Source organism: Gadus morhua, chromosome 14 (genome assembly GCF_902167405.1).
Source record: "Gadus morhua chromosome 14, gadMor3.0, whole genome shotgun sequence".
Lineage (NCBI taxonomy): Eukaryota > Metazoa > Chordata > Actinopteri > Gadiformes > Gadidae > Gadus > Gadus morhua.
This window is the reverse complement of record NC_044061.1, coordinates 13,526,379-13,543,018: the sequence shown is the minus strand read 5'-3', so window position 1 is coordinate 13,543,018 and position 16,640 is coordinate 13,526,379. Positions and strand designations below refer to the sequence as shown.

At 44.5% G+C, this 16,640-nt stretch overlaps 1 protein-coding gene across 9 annotated transcripts in view; it reads left to right on the top strand.

Moving 5' to 3' along the window:
* Positions 1–292: 292 nt before the first annotated feature.
* fbn1 (fibrillin 1) overlaps positions 293–16,640 on the top strand; it is a 63,845-nt gene continuing 47,497 nt past the window's right edge. For 7 of the 9 annotated variants that reach the window (XM_030377691.1, XM_030377695.1, XM_030377694.1 and 4 more), the window contains exons 1-7: positions 298–571; positions 779–1,077; positions 4,633–4,715; positions 5,777–5,875; positions 6,688–6,783; positions 6,959–7,054; positions 15,423–15,620. In XM_030377691.1, the coding sequence (XP_030233551.1) occupies positions 875–1,077; positions 4,633–4,715; positions 5,777–5,875; positions 6,688–6,783; positions 6,959–7,054; positions 15,423–15,620 (775 nt within the window). In that variant the 5' untranslated portion in view covers positions 298–571; positions 779–874. Of the gene's footprint in view, positions 572–778; positions 1,078–4,632; positions 4,716–5,776; positions 5,876–6,687; positions 6,784–6,958; positions 7,055–15,422; positions 15,621–16,640 lie in introns of all 9 variants that reach the window. The other 2 variants (XM_030377699.1, XM_030377698.1) reach the window with 2 other exon arrangements.

Below are 16,640 nucleotides of genomic sequence, written 5' to 3'. Positions count from 1 at the left end.
GAGAGAGAGAGAGAGAGAGAGAGAGAGAGAGAGAGAGAGAGAGAGAGAGAGAGAGAGAGAGAGAGAGAGAGAGAGAGAGAGAGAGAGAGAGAGAGAGAGAGAGAGAGAGAGAGAGAGAGAGAGAGAGGAGAGAGAGAGAGAGAGAGAGAGAGGAGAGAGAGAGAGAGAGAGAGAGAGAGAGAGAGAGAGAGAGAGAGAGAGAGAGAGAGAGAGAGAGAGAGAGAGAGAGAGAGAGAGAGAGAGAGAGAGAGAGAGAGAGAGAGAGAGAGAGAGAGAGAGAGAGAGAGAGAGAGAGAGAGAGAGAGAGAGAGAGAGAGAGAGAGAGAGAGAGAGAGAGAGAGATCTGGGGGGAAGTTTCAACATTTTCATCCTTTGGAATGCATCAACGCCTCTGGATGCACCAGGTTGGACGACAAACGTTGAAATGCGCAATTATTTGTAGCGTTTATAAAGTGGTTTGCCTGGGTTGAATTATTTTCCACAGATATCTTTGATACATTCCTTTTGGAAAAGTTAAGGGAAACTTGGTCCTATATCGGGTCTGAGGCGTATCTCCGACTGGGGAGATAAGGTAAAGTAACTTTCAGATTTGCGAGATTTGAATTTTAACACTAGAATTATGCTAGAATTTGCAAACTGTGAATGTATTTCATGATCATATATTTCACCCCACAACGCAGTTACCTGTAAGAAGAGAATATATGCACAGCATCACTTGTTCACTTTTTATGCTTTTTTTCGAGTTTGTATTTATTTTGGGCTTCTTTTCTTTCCACAGCTTAGACTTGGTAGCTACTGCGCAGGCTGCGTCCGAGTCGCAGTCGTCAATGGTAAAACACTGACCGGTGGAGTTGTACACATTTGAGAAGAAGACATGCAAGACAGTGCAAGTCGAGGACTGCTTTTGCAGCTGGTCCTGCTGCTGCTAGTGGCGTTGTTGTCGCCTCTAGCTGTGGCTGTGGCCGAAGAGGACGCCGCTGCAGAGCTGGTCACCGCAGAAGACAGCGAGCTGGCCAAGCCGTCCGAGCCGAGGGCAAGCCGGGCTAAAAGGAGGGGAGGCTCGGAAGTCCTCAGAGGGTAATGGCACTGTCTAAAAAACTAATCGATACCATGTGTTGCAGGCATAGGATCACATCCATGTTTTCAGTTTTTAGTATTTTCCCACTTTTCTTGTATGTTTTCGAAATGTTGCTGTTCCTATTCTGTTAAACAACGGTGATTTATTATAACCAAGTTGTAAGATGTGAAGTAGCAGGTGTAGCCTATACGCTTGCTATATAGTTTCCATTGTATGCATTACATATGTCTTCCAGGGACTTGGCTAAAGTGGAACGTCACATAAACAATTTGACATTTATATAAAGAATGCAGATTGAGGCCTACAAATGCGATTGTGTATGATAGGAAGTTTGGAGCAACTCTAGTAATTAAATATTGGCAGGAATATCACATTCCTGATGACTGCAATAATAAATTACATCCAAACAAAGGAGGCCATTGGTCGTGTGTGGCTGTAGGAATGTCTGTTGCACTGAGACAGAGATTGAGGAAGAGAGGGAGAGAAAGAAAAAGAGAGAGAGAGACCTAGAGACAGAGAGACCAGGAGACCCAGAGACCTGCAGCTTTATCCTTTTTCTGGCCAAAAACACCACGCCCCAGTTTGGGATAAATCACATCTGCAGCTGTACACAGTGGGTGACTGCTGTAGTTTTAGTTGGTGTGTGTGTGTGTGTGTGTGTGTGTGTGTGTGTGTGTGTGTGTGTGTGTGTGTGTGTGTGTGTGTGTGTGTGTGTGTGTGTGTGTGTGTGTGTCTGAGTGCACGTGAGAGCGAAATGTTGTAGGTTGTGTAAAGATGAACGTTCAATGTATGTATATTTGTATTTTTGAATGTCATTAGTTTGAATATCTTTTATCAGAACATCTGCATGCAGGAAGGGGAGACATTCTGGCTGCATTCTGCATCTAGCTCTTGCTCTTCCCTGGAGAGCAGTGATGCTCGGCCCCTGGAACAGTGGAAGTATTTCCCTGCCTGTTATATGAATTTCAATTGTAAACATGACTACTGCTTCGAGCACAGTCCAAATATGATGCTGTGTGGAGTGGGAAGTTCTGATGCTCGGTACATGGTCAGGTGAAGCTTTGCCCCTGAAATGATTGGGGAAATGTCATGTTATATAATTTGCCTCATAACCCTTGAGCAAACAATGTTTGGTTTTTCTGTGCTGACTTGAATTTAGTTTATATATCAGATTGTTAAAAAGCATTTGAGGGGCATCGTTGAGGGCCGTATTTTTGTAATAATATTTGTAATAATCTAGTCACGGTGTGGAGAGAACATGGACTTGACAGGTTTTAAGCTTTAACCATACAATCAAGTGATGTTAGCAAATATAAATGTGGTTTATGTTCTTATAGCTTTTAGTAATTTCTACATGCAGGTTTCTTCCTGAGTTTTTCCTAGAAGCTCATTCATTTTCAGTTTTTAGGTTTTTGATTGTCCTGTATTTCAGTAATATACATATTGTTGTAGACATTGATGGTCCTGACAGATGTCCATGTTTATGATTTTCTCATTGATTGTTCTGGAAGGATCATGATTATTTTAGATGTTCATGATTGTTCTAGATGTGCATGTAGCACTGCAGCAGTGCTCATGTAGCGGGTTTTCGATAAAACACTTACACACTTCATTACACCCACATTGACTCATCTGAGCATGATAAGTGATTCATCCCACCTGACGCTCCACAGTAAACCCTCGTCCACACATACTGCCATTCCAAAAATTTGCTTTTTAACTGCACTGACCAAATAAACCCCATCGCTATTAATTGAACTGCATGACACATTCAAAGCATTTTTATTGCCTGATGAGTTTAAACACACACCATTTGGGACGGGGTAATATTCCAGCCCCCTCTTCCATGCATTCCTGAGATTCACACTCTACCACTTATAATTAAACATACAAATACAAACCCATCCTCACGAGGATGAACCACTTGGACTGTTTAAAACAAGAAGTAAATGGACATGTGCCGAACACGCATGCAGTGTTTCTTTGGAACCATTTGGAGGATTCACAGTACCACTATTTTGCTCTGAACATCCCCCTTTGTCGCTCTATGGCTTCCCCTTCCCTCGGGGTCATATAACAGTCCTGGGACATCAAACGGAACATGGGTAGAAGCCCCACACTCCCTCTATGTCCTTCTATCTCTCTCGACTTAAATCTTTTAATAAACTTTACTTTTAATTAAATGTACAGTTAAACAAATGCATGCTTTATAAGTGTATCCCACACATATCGTGGTCATGTTATCTAGGGATTGAATGAATGTTTATTGATTGAGCAGAAGTTATATTTATTGTTGTGTTCATATATTTGGTCCCTCATCTTTGGATTCATATAATTTGAATTTTCCCTTTTTTTTTACTTTAATTTAACTGCTACTTAATTTCTTGGTCACATGTGTAAACTTCCTCCAGTCAATGATTTAGTTTGCAGATAATTTATCCTCTTTAGTGCATGTGTTATTATAATGCCTGTTATGTAGCAGTTAAAGTTCAGTTAAGTTAATAATGAGACAATTTGATAAAAGTAAATTTTTATCAAATTATCTCCTTGCCTTATATCTGATATATGTTTGAATGTTTGAGGTGTCAATTCCTAATAAACTGGGGAATCCGGCAAAGGAGTACAGGCGTTCTGTAATGGTATGTCCAGTTAGTAATAAACTAGGGAAAGGCAGGTTGTCTTCCTTGGGCCTAATCAGTTGACGCAAACTACTCTTTAAGAGTCAGACATCCATTGTCTCATCCTGACTCAACTGGAATACTAAATTGTTTACAGACGAAGGTTGTTAAACTTTGTTGCAGTTCAGAAAGTTGTAATGTTCAGAACGTATGTTAATGTTGAGAAGTGTGTTAAAGTTCCAATTTCAGAAAGTTTGAAAAGTTTGCAGTTTGTTGAGGAGTAGAATTACGGATTTTTGGAATATAATTTTGACTTGATAGTTTTTCCAGATATATTACAGATGGGGCACCAAACAGGAAGTGGTGCCCCACTCCGGTAGTAAAATAACAAAAGTCCTGTTTACATCATTCACTTAATCAAGCTTAATCTAGATCTTCATGATTGTTCTAGATATCTTGAGGGTCCTAGATCTTTTTGATTGTGGTGAATCATTGGTTCCCAAACTTGGATGTGTATCATGAAATGGTCATTATGTAAATTGTGTATGCAAATAGTGAATAATTGACACATGCCGTTCTGTTGCTGAGCAGAGAGTGCCATAACCCTTTACATACAAGTAATATTGCAAGAAGGACAAAAAATCAGCATCGATGCTCCCAGTGTGCATTTAGCCATCACTAATCAACACAAAGCATGAATGGAAAACATTCCAAGGGAAACTTATAATGGAATGCATAAAGGCACCTTATTTGATATAAATTATCAACATTATATTTTCTATCATTGTAAATCGGTCTATTTCAAGATTAAATTCCCACATACCACCTGCTTGACCCTTGTCTACAGGTTGAAAAACACTTGTCTAGATCTTTATGAATGTTTGAGATCTTCGCAGTTGTTCTAAAGCTTCATGATTCTTCATGGTTCTTCCTCAGGCCTAACGTGTGCGGAACCAGAAACAACGCTTTCTGCTGCCAAGGCTGGAAGACCCTGACCGGAGGGAACCAGTGTATTGTCCGTAAGTACCCCATTATTCATCAGGTATCAGGGACACCATCTCAATTTAAAAAAAAACTTTTTACCTGCCAGATTTTAAATATCTACAGACCAAGCAATTGTTATAATATATAACCATGAATTTGTTGACCTGCCAAATGGTCAAATCTATCCACAATTGGCTGGTGGCAGGTGTTAATGTTGGATCCGGCTAGATTCTCCACTTACTTATTTTGGAAGCAAAGCAGCTGAAATGCAACTGTGTGCATAGTGATGAAATTGATTCTGAATTCAAATTTTTAATCTGACGGCCAAATGATAGTTTCACTGAATAGATTATTAATTAAAATAATTACTCAGTTCTCTCTCACTCATTCCCTCTCGTTCTCTCCCATTATGTCGGTCTCTCTCTATTTCTCTCCCCACCTCTCATCTGACAGAACAGTTCTGCTTGTTGAGTAGAGTGATTGCAGTCTGGCTAGCTGTCTCCCTGAGGTCGCTCTAATGACATTGTTTAGCAGTGGGGTTCAGGGAGTTTGGAGTCTGGGGCTGGACGGTACCTGATTGGAGTTATGGCCACTGCACCATGCCAACAACACTGTGGGAAGGGGAAGAACAGCCTCGCTTCATCTCACAGTGGATAGAAACAGTTAGCTGGATGTGGACAAAAGGGCAAAAATGAAGCTTGGCACCTCTGCCAAAATTGTCGCCAATTATCTAAGAAGGATATTGGTTGAAAACACAGAAATGCCTGTGTTCTATGGCTTGGCTGTGCTATATGTTTATTAACTGTCTAATTTCCCTTGATACTAAATAAAAAAGACTTGTAATTAACTATGGGGGCAGGATAGCTTAGCTGTTAAAGTGTTTGACCAAAAACAGCACTTCGAGCATGGAACCTCCCTGCCGGAAGGTTCTATTGTCGAAGTGATGTCTGCTGTCTACCTGTTGACATCCTTAATCAGAATAGCATTAAACAGTAAACTACAACATGTACTACTATTAAAAATGGTGTTTAAGCTCAGAACATGGCGATGCTGAGGACTTCTTCATTGACTAAAGTGTGACTTGTGACTTCTGCAGCCATCTGCCGCAGTACCTGTGGAGATGGGTTCTGTTCCAGACCCAACATGTGCACGTGCCCCACCGGACAGATCGCTACTTCCTGTGGGACCAAGTCAGGTTTGTTAAATGTTATGTTCATTTTCCAAATACGTCACTGCTCTACAGCTGGCCCTCACTGGTCATGTTCAGGGAGATCAGTGTTGGTTTTCAAATATATTTCTGGCCAATATCTCCAATCAATGAATGCAAAGAATTCTGAATATTAGTATGAAGTTCTTTGCTTGTGCTTGTATGAGCTTTTTTTTACAGTGGACCTACACGGATGGCTCCGTGGACACGAGGCCACTGTCTCAACACAATGAAACTAACTAACAGAAATAGGAGGCTAAATAATTCTGCCGGTACCTGTTTGAGAGACACTCTTTTATGTGGGGTTTCTCAATTGTCAAAGAATTATATATATTTTTGATACCAAATTATGATAACATTTTTGTTGCCATCCAGCCCAGTCCAAGAATACATGTAAGAAAATAAGACTACAGTAATGAGCTTAGTCAAGGAATTCTAAAGGGATTCTAAACAGCACTTCATGCAGCCTCAACACAGTATCTGTGTTGCAATCATGTGCTTGGAAGTAGAGGCCTATCTTTGCAAGTGGAGCCTTTTCGTGTGTGATCGGAGTGGGCGTATGCCTTGGAAGGAATCCACTGTCAACAGTCTTCTCCATGACGATCCTATAGAGCAGCTCTCAAAGCGCCCGCTCCCTATGTGCTCATCTGTTTATATACCATATACTAGGAAGATCTAATCACTGAAAGATAACCCAGTTGCATGTGTGTGTGTGTGTGTGTGTGCGTGGATGTATGTGTGTGCGTTTCTGTGTGTGTGGATTGTGTGAACATGTGTACTGCTTGTACTCCCGTCCACAGTCCAGCACTGTAACATCCGCTGCATGAACGGCGGATCGTGTGCTGAGGACAACTGTCTCTGCCAGAAAGGCTACGTGGGGAACCACTGTGGACAACGTAAGACCCGCATAAAGTACACAACGTGACATTTAACACTCAACCTCCTTCATAACCAACTCCTACTGCCAGACAAAGTCAACGTCCTCCCCCATTCTGGGACCTCATATCCTCCAGGCTGTCCTCGGGTGCGTCCGTCAAACTGTCCTCCTCCTGTTTCTGTCCCTCTCCCCAGCGGTGTGTGAGAACGGCTGCCTTAACGGAGGGCGTTGCGTGGCCCCCAACCGCTGCGTGTGCACGTACGGCTTCACGGGGGCGCAGTGCGAGAGAGGTAGGCAAAGCCCAGCGTGCCGTGAGTCAGCCTTTTCGCCCCTCCCCACCCGCCTTCCCCCCCGCAACCTTGAGCTCCACTCCGTGGTCAATTACCCCCCCTCCCCCCCCCCCCCCACCCTACCACCACACTGCCGGGCTCCACCTCATGTGAAGATCTTGGGAAGGGTGTTGGTTTGAGGTTAACTGGTTTACTGGTTATTGGTTGGTCGGTTGGATGGTTTGGCTACGGGCTGGTCGAGCTAAGTCACAGAATTGAAACTAGTTGGGGGAGGGGGGTTGGGATGGAATTTAATGTGTTGTGAAATATGCAAGGTTTGTCAAGCGTGAGAGTATCGATGACTGCTATTTTCCAAAACAAAACATTAAAAGGATCTTTTCCCTCCCTCGCCACCACCACTCCCTGTTTGAAATGGTCAGAGCCTCTGAGGTTTACAAACACGGAAAGGTGTTGAACTGAGTGATACACTTTGTGCTATGCGTTGGTGGGATTCAGCTGTGTGATGCTTGCATGCTTGTGTACATAGCGCAGGAGCGCCATGAAGGCACGCGAGGGATGTTTTCTTTTGTGAGGCCGTTGACATCGGGAGGTCACGGCCACAGACCTTTTCTAAAGTAAACCTTCAGACTCCCAGCAGAGCTCCTAATTACCGGCATCCTCTTCTTTTGCTTGGTCTCGGTCCCACAGCCGTGGGACTGAGCTGGTGGTCCTCCGGCGTTGCATTAACCCACTAATGGGACAGTGTCCGTCCAGTCTGTGGATGAGCGCCAGGCCTTATCTGTCCTGACAGGATTTCAACATGTTGTGACTTTGGTTTCCACTCTGTCCTCAACCGAACTGGCCTGGAGGTTTTTTTTTTTTGTGGTACTGGCGGGAATGAGGCGTTTTGTTGGTGTTTTCTTTCTGAGGTCACTGCGTACAGCGGAAACCACGACTATAATTATGCAGTTTGTAGTTTATTAACTATGGGACTTTTGTGTTTGTGAGTTTGGTGTGGTGTGGTGTGGTGTGTTGTGTGTGTGAATGTGTGGGTGTTGGTGAAAGTTCTAGTGGGTGTGGGTGAATATTTTACATCTGAAACATGTCATATATAAAGAAAACATGATGGATGGGCAGATCTTCTTCGAGTTTGTGTGTGTGTGTGTCTGTGTGTGTGTGTGTGTGTGTTTGTGTATTTTTGAAACAAACAGATCCTTCACCGAATAAATAGGCCAATGGATAAGGTGGTGTCTTGAGGTGAACTTACTTCCAATGAAATTTCCAGTGGCTTGTGTTCACGTGGCTGGCATCCATTTGGCCCGGTCATCATTCCGCAAGTATTACCATTGTGCTCTCAGAACCCCTCCCATTTCTGAACTTGCATTCGATCAAACACACACATACACACACACACACACACACACACACACACACACACACACACACACACACACACACACACACACACACACACACACACACACACACACACACATGCTCACTTGAATGTACGTATGTTTTCATGCATACAAGTGTGCTGCACGCAGGCAAGCCAATAGCAACCACAAAAAAAGCCACACACTCCCCCTTACACACATAGACAAGCAGCACACTGAAAAACACATACACACATACACACACACTGCTTTCTTGATGTCATTAACAGAAAGTGATCTGCTTAGAACGGGATCTTTTCACATTAGCAGAGCTCTGAGGTTTTCCCCTTCACGTCTCCAAAGGAGGGGAGAGAGAGGATGGCTGGCTGGATATCTGATCCAAAGGTATTCATAGCACGGCCCATAGAGTGCTGCTTTTGAAGGCAGTTGAAGTCACAGAAGTGGTTTATACAACTGGTCGTTCAGTTGTAAGAGAGCAGGAACCGCCATTGTTAAAAATGTCACTAAATGTTTGGTGGGGCTTTTTATTATATGGTACCTTTGCATAGAAACATTTTGTTGAGGTAACTGATCTTGTTTTCTTTGGTGTCTGGCCTAAAGACTAAAGGTGCCAAAAACAAGTAATATGGCAATTTCTGGGAAAGACATGACACAGGCTATGTCATGCGGGGTAGTATGGGTTTCCGTTTCCGTTTCAATTATGGAAATAAAAGAACCGAAGACACAGAGGTGAAATCGATGAAATCATTGCAGCCCTACCTAGCCAAGCTGAGAGTTAAAGTATGACCTTATAGTGATAGACATATTTTCCGTTACTCACCAATTGATTGGGGCTGGATTTTGGGACTAGTGAAAGCAGTGACAGTCATAATCACACACACACACACACACACTCACACACACACACACACACACACACACACACACACACACACACACACACACACACACACACACACACACACACACACACACACACACACACACCACACACACACACACACACACACACACACACACACACACACACACACACACATACACATGCACAGACACACACATACACACACAGACACCGTATCCTTGGTTTCTTCTGCTGCAATGGTTGGCAATGACACAATGACCCTGAGGATCTTAGTGAGACACTCAGGGGTTGGAGGTTTGAATCATATGCTCGTCATGCAAATCACGAGTTCAGCGGTCAGGTGAGAATAGAGGGATAGATAGTCATGGTCTCCTTACGCCACAAACATTGTCTCTGTAGCTCAGGAGATATTCCTTCCTTACTGTTTGTGTCTTGTGCTTGTCTGTGGTTGTCATGCATTGTTGGGTTGTGAACCATTGTGCCCGTGTCTGTGTACAAGTGTGTATTTCTGGATGCACACAGCGCTAAATGTGTTTAGGCTTTATCTTATTTTTTCCCACGGTGGCAACTTCCATATCCCAATCACATCCTGCAAGTATTAAACCATTTCCTTCCAGTCACATCCATATGACCACAACCATACCCATACTAAGACACTCCCATCCATATCAGCGCAATAAAATCCATCTAAACACAATCAAACCCAGAAGCACTCACATCCACTTAACCACACTCTCATCAATATTGACTTTGCCTTCATCTGGCCAACACAGCTCAATCCATAAGAGATCTTCATGTTGAGGATGGCCTTTGGAGCCCATCCCCAAAAGCGCGACCCACTTCCCCGTCAGCTTTCCATGCAGGTTTGTGTCTACTGTCTGCTGTTGTGTGTTCAACTTGCCAGGGTCCCGAAGCAAGCAGCCGGCCAGCCTATCCTTTGTGTACGGCAGCCAGTGAGATGCTGCTGACACTCATTAGTCACTAATGAGGATGAAACACTAGGCCGTGTCCTGACCCCCCCCCCCCCCCCCCCCCCCCCCTCCGTTAGAGGGTGCCTGTCTGCCGAGATGGTTCTGCATGAATCCAAAAGTAGAGCACAAACAAATGGAAAACAACAAGCTTAATCACTCCTTGTTCTCCACTCCATTTCTCACTGGACTTTGATGAGGGGAGTTTTTGTGTCTGTGTGTGTGTGTGTGTGTGTGTGTGTGTGTGTGTGTGTGTGTGTGTGTGTGTGTGTTTGTGTGTGTGTGTGTGTGTGTGTGTGTGTGTGTGTGTGTGTGTGTGTTTGTACACTTGTGTGCGTTTATGGATTTTTGTTTTGTGTGGCTGTGTAATTCTTGTGTGCTTTCTTGTGTTCATCTGAGTTTATTTAACTGTGTGTGAGTGTGTGTCTGTATTAGTGCCTGTGTATTAGTGTTGCTTTGTGTCTGAGTGTGCGCATGTGGGACTGTGCATGTACGTGTGTACGGACGCCTGTGTTGTTGTGCGATTGTTCCCAGATGTACATGTTCATGGGTGGATCCCCCAGCTGTATGCAGTTCACAGATAGAATCAGGGATAGAGAGAGAGAGAGAGAGAGAGAGAGAGAGAGAGAGAGAGAGAGAGAGAGAGAGAGAGAGAGAGAGAGAGAGAGAGAGAGAGAGATAAGGGGAGAGAGAGAGGGAGAGAGAGAGAGAGAGAGAGAGAGAGAGAGAGATAAGGGGAGGGAGAGAGGGAGAGAGAAAAAGGGATAGGGAGAGGAGGAGAGAGGGAGAGGAGGAGAGAGGGAGAGAGAGAGTGAGAGAGAGGGATAGAGAGAGAGAGAGAGAGAGAGAGAGAGAGAGAGAGAGAGAGAGAGAGAGAGAGAGAGAGAGAGAGAGAGAGAGAGAGAGGGATAGAGGGAGAGAGAGTGAGGGATAGAGAGAGAGAGAGAGAGAGAGAGAGAGAGAGAGAGAGAGAGAGAGAGAGAGAGAGAGAGAGAGAGAGAGAGAGAGAGAGAGAGGGATAGAGGGAGAGAGAGTGAGGGATAGAGAGAGAGAGGGAGGCAGAGACAGAGAGAGCGAGAGAGTTTAACATTTTCAGGGTCACTTTCACTGTTGAGCTATCGGACGCGCCCTGTTTACCCCAGGTGTCTGTTCAAGTGCACAGCTTTTCTGTGCTGTGTTCATGTCGGGATGTGGTCTTCAAGTTTCCCCTCTCCTCTGGTTGCAGCTGTAATAGGCAGGTATTATGTCAGATCTGGATTATGTGTGGCACTCACAAAATAATAATACTGCAAAGATGTTGAATCTGGAGAAAAAGGAAAAGCTGTGTTTGCCGTTTACACAGACGAGTGTACTTAACTTATATTGGCGCCTCGTCCAAACTTTCCATAGAGCCTTGTAATTGCCCTGAATGAAGAGTATGCACTCATTAGAGTCTTCCTTTGGTGCCTCTTCCATAAGTGACACTGACTATCAGGTAGATGGGAGGGGAGCAGGGGGGTGTGGCTGGCCTTAATTAGCAAGCCACGCATCTATGGAGCCAGTATCCTGCCATAATTCAAACCTGAAAAAAAAAGTTTCAAAGGCTTGTAAGTCTTGCTGGTAACACCTTGTAAAAAAGGTTTTGCAACACCGAAAAAAGCGATTATAACCTGAAAAAAAAAAAACATTTTCAAAGTTCAAAAATTTCACCTGCACATTTGCAGAGTTACAAATCTGGCACTGTTCTAACAGTGTAGTTCATTGTTTCCCAGTTTTGAAACCTTGTAAATGGGAACCTGCAAACAGGTGTTCATACATTGAGAAATACGTTTTGAAAGGTTGAATATTTATTTTTAAAAACTTGTAAAGGTGTAAATTTACACCATTGCAATGTATTTTTTCAGAACTGACTTTTCAGCACTGACTTTTCAGAGATTTGACCACACAGGCGCAAGCTTTGAGTCACGTGATTATTTGCAGTGTCGTTTTGAAACTCCTGACAGTTAGCCAAGAAATCTAGCCGCCCCTAGCGGCAGCAAATTAAATTTGCAGCTAGGAAGGTCTAGCCTTCCGTCGTCGTTTTTCGCTGCTGGAAACAGAAAATGTGAAAGGCCAATCAGATCGTGAGGGGCGGAATCGAGCCGAATGACGACAGAGCTGCGACGGTTCCGGGTTAAAGGTAAACAACAATGGCTGCTGCTGCTGGCGAACAGCTGTCTTTCGACTCGGCTTTGGCCGCGACTCTTCAAGACTTGAAGTTATCATTTTCTTTGAGAAATGAACAAAGGACTGCACTGAAGTCTTTCCTGGAAAAGAAAGATGTAATCGGAGTTTTGCCGACCGGATACGGTAAAAGTTTCGTCGTTGGTCTCCATTCTCTCAATCCAACACAGACCTTTGACTGTCATGAGTTTCAAAACGAATGCGCGACAGAACATTGCCAATAATCACGTGACTCAAAGCTTGCGCCTGTGTGACCAAATCTCTGAACAGTCTGTGTTCAAATTCTGAACAGTCGCTGGTGAAATCTTTTGTACTAAGAAAATATGTTTGAGAAAAAATAAATACTTTGAAGTTGTGTTGGTGAAAATTATGAAGATAATATAGAACACAAAATCATGTTTGCAGATGTTTTTTCAGTGTTGCAAAACCTTTTTTATAAGGTGTGGAGTTTTCAAACCCAGGCTTACAAGCCTTTTAACTTTCTTTTTCAGGTTTGAATTATGGCAGGATACTGGCTCCATACACATCCACTTAACTGGATTTAATGTATAATTGCAGCAGCCAATGAAAAGAGTGCAATGGAAGTAAATAATGGAGCAATGGAAGTTAAGAAGTGATTAAGCATGCTATACACATGATTTGAATAGCACTATAAACTAATACCAACCAAATTCAGTGCAGTATCATCTTTTAGCCTCTTCCATCCATTTTTTTTTAAAAAATGTACACTGTGGTAGAAAGATGTATCTCCATAGATCTTCATAGTAAATACTTCTCTGAAAGATTAGCATTAGCAATATGCTAAAGCTAAATGCTCACGCTAAAGATGCAGCATCAGACCTTGTCAGTGTATGACTGTGATGGCCACCATGGTCATTTAATAGGAGGAAGATATAACTAAATACAGTTGATAGAGTTACAGGGTATAGAAAAAGGAATCTAACGATAGGGAGAGAGGGGGAGAGATGACCCAGTTCTGTTTCACACAGTGAAACCGGAGAGAGCAGGACCTGTGGAGCCCGCCGTGCACGTGACGGTCCCGGGCCGGGCCATGGTCCAAGCGGGAAACGTACAATGTCTTGTTTGTTTTAAAACGTCTGTAATGTTGGAACGGGTCCCCCACTTTCCCCTCACCGTCTGTTGTCTGCTGTGAAAACGTGGAAATTATTTTAGCTTTTGGAATAAATCCAGGTTCTATTGGGAGGTAGATGATCGTCCCTCCTGCTCCCTCTCTGTCTCTCGATCTCACCGCCGTCCCCTTTTTTCTGTTTCTCTATTTAACCTTCTCTCCGTCTCCATTTTGGGGCTGTATTTCCCACTGTTTTTGTCACACATTCGTGAAGATGTGTGATGATATGAACTGGTGATGTCAATGAGGTTAATACCTGTCGATGGAGTGCCAGGAACCCGAGACCGAGAGATCAGGAAAAAAATTTAATGTCATCATATTAAAAAGAAGAACACAATGTTTTTTTCTTCAATCCGTATTTAGTATTTCGGACTTACTTAACATTCTGCAGCCCTGGGACTGGTAACGGAAACACCGTACTGGGTGCTGCGGACACACCCTGTCAGCCACGCTGGTCTAAGGAATGATGACCTATTCCCCAGATTGTGTGAAGCTGGGAAGCCATTTTAAAAGCAGCACACTTGGACAGATGTGGAGTTGTCCTCTCGGTCCTGGACAACACAGATAAAGGAAGCAGACTGATGGATGCATCATATGCTCAGCAGACGGGCACCAGCACACTGGTATCTCAACGCTTGTACTGATTGTGTGTGTGTGTCCCCCACCCCCCCCCCCCCAGCTGCATCATTTTTAGTGTCTGTTACTTTGTGTCTGCGGCCGCCCACATTGTTTTAAAAGCTTTTCCAGACCTCTCTACTATCTCTGTCTTTGTCTATCTCTCACACACACATACACACGCACACATACACACGCGCGCACACACACACACACACACACACACACACACACACACACACACACACACACACACACACACACACACACACACACACACACACACACACACACACACACACACACACACACACAGTTTGTATGCACGTTGAGCTACCTAACTAAACCACAGTGGCATAAATGCAGACACTCACACACACACAAACACGCATGCACGCATGCACGTACACAAACACACACACACACACACACACACACACACACACACACACACACACACACACACACACACACACACACACACACACAAGCACATACCTAGATAGGGGCTAGAGGTAAACCTTTCACTAGCAAGTGATGTGTCTTGTGTCAGACTACATTTATATGTATTGTTGCTGTTAAAATACCTCAAAGAGCTTCCTTTGCCACATAAACCAAACAAAAGTGTGCAATGTTCAAATGGTTCAAAGGTAGGGAAAAGAACACACCGTGTAGTATCCTTGATTTACAACAGAGATGTACGTAGGCTCACAGAGAGAAAATAAACATGTGTCTCTTGCAAGTGACGTTGAGTTGGGCACCCTCTCCATGCATCATTTCGTGCGGCCATGGCTTCAGTGGAAGTCGGTTTCCCTCACTCAGCGCCATTCAACCGGCTCTTATTAGTGGCCAAGTTAGTTGCCTGTTTCTGAAAAACCGCATTCCACTTGTGCCATCACCATCACCTGAGAGCTGCAAGTCGGGAAAATATTTGGTATCTTCCACTGGGCTGCCGGGTTCACGCTGGGTCCAAACCACAGAAGAGTCCTCTGCAATAATAAAGAGTTATTGAGAACTAGTTTCAGCCTCTCGAGTGGTGCAAAAATAAGTTGAGTTCATAATAACACGCTGCATGTTTTCTACACACAACATTGTTGTATCTGTTTTTGTATTCCCAATTGCTGTCCTTGGAATGCTCTATTTTCTATTCATGCACTTTGTCTGTGAAAACGCATTGATCCCGTTTTCCCTCCCTGGGTTGTGTGTTGTGAAGACTACCGGACTGGACCCTGCTTTGCCTCGGTGAGCAACCAGATGTGCCAGGGACAGCTGACGGGCATCGTGTGCACCAAGACCCTCTGCTGTGCCACGGTGGGCCGGGCCTGGGGTCACCCCTGTGAGATGTGTCCGGCACAGCCTCAGCCCTGCCGTAGAGGCTTCATACCCAACCATCGAACCGGGGCATGCCAAGGTAGGACCCCCCCCACCACACACACACACACACACTGGACCCTTGTGTCTACCTTCTCCGTTTATCTGCATGGTCGTGTCTTTTTTATCTTGACCTCTGTCTTGTCTGTTTCTCTCCTGCATCACCTCAGGCCTGAGGGGCGAGGGGAGGGTTGATGTCCTGTTTGGATTCATGTTCTTAAGATTGAATGTGATTTGATGTGAATGTTATGTACGGTGATATATGAAGTTGTGTATGATATCTTTATAACAGTTGGAGCTGATTTCTTCTGATCTTCTCCAGAATTTGAACGCAAAGCCAATCCCAATAAGATACAATATATTTTCACATTATATAACAAGTCCACCTAGCGCCTAGCTTAGCTTCACTTCACCGTCCTTCAGTGGCTTTGTGTTCTTTTTTTAATATGTTTAAAATTATACATCTCAATCGTTCACATCTACCTCTGTCTTGCTCTCTTTCACCTTCCCCCGTCTCCTTGCCCACCGTCCCAGTGCTGGGGGATTAGTTCTAATTGGGTTGGATTGGGGTGGATGGCAGTGCCCCCCTGCGCGCGTGTGGAATGCCCACAGACGCACACTGCGCTGGGGCTGTCAGACACGGTAACACGGGTCAGTGGCGCTGCCACGTGTGGGGAGCCCATTCCCGGTCGGGCAGACGTCTCCCTGCCTGCTCCGTACCAGACAGCTTTAGAGCCACCTGTGGAGGAGGGGGGAGCCAGGTGAACCGGGCCAAGCCCCGGGGGAACGTACTGTTCCCGGGGGTGTAGCGCTGGCTCACGCAGGCCTGTTTCGGGTTCTGCTCTGGGCCCGGTGCGCAGAGGAAAGAATATGTTGTTGCTGCTTTGGAATGCAGTCACGTGAATATACGGTATCAGATCTTTATGGATGTACGGATAAATGGGTGGATAGATGTATGGTTGGACGGATGGATGGAATGGTGGCTGGGGGGAGGGAGGCTAAGATGGTTAGATGAGTGGATGTGTAGATGTATGGATGGGTAGATAGGTCGACCAATGGA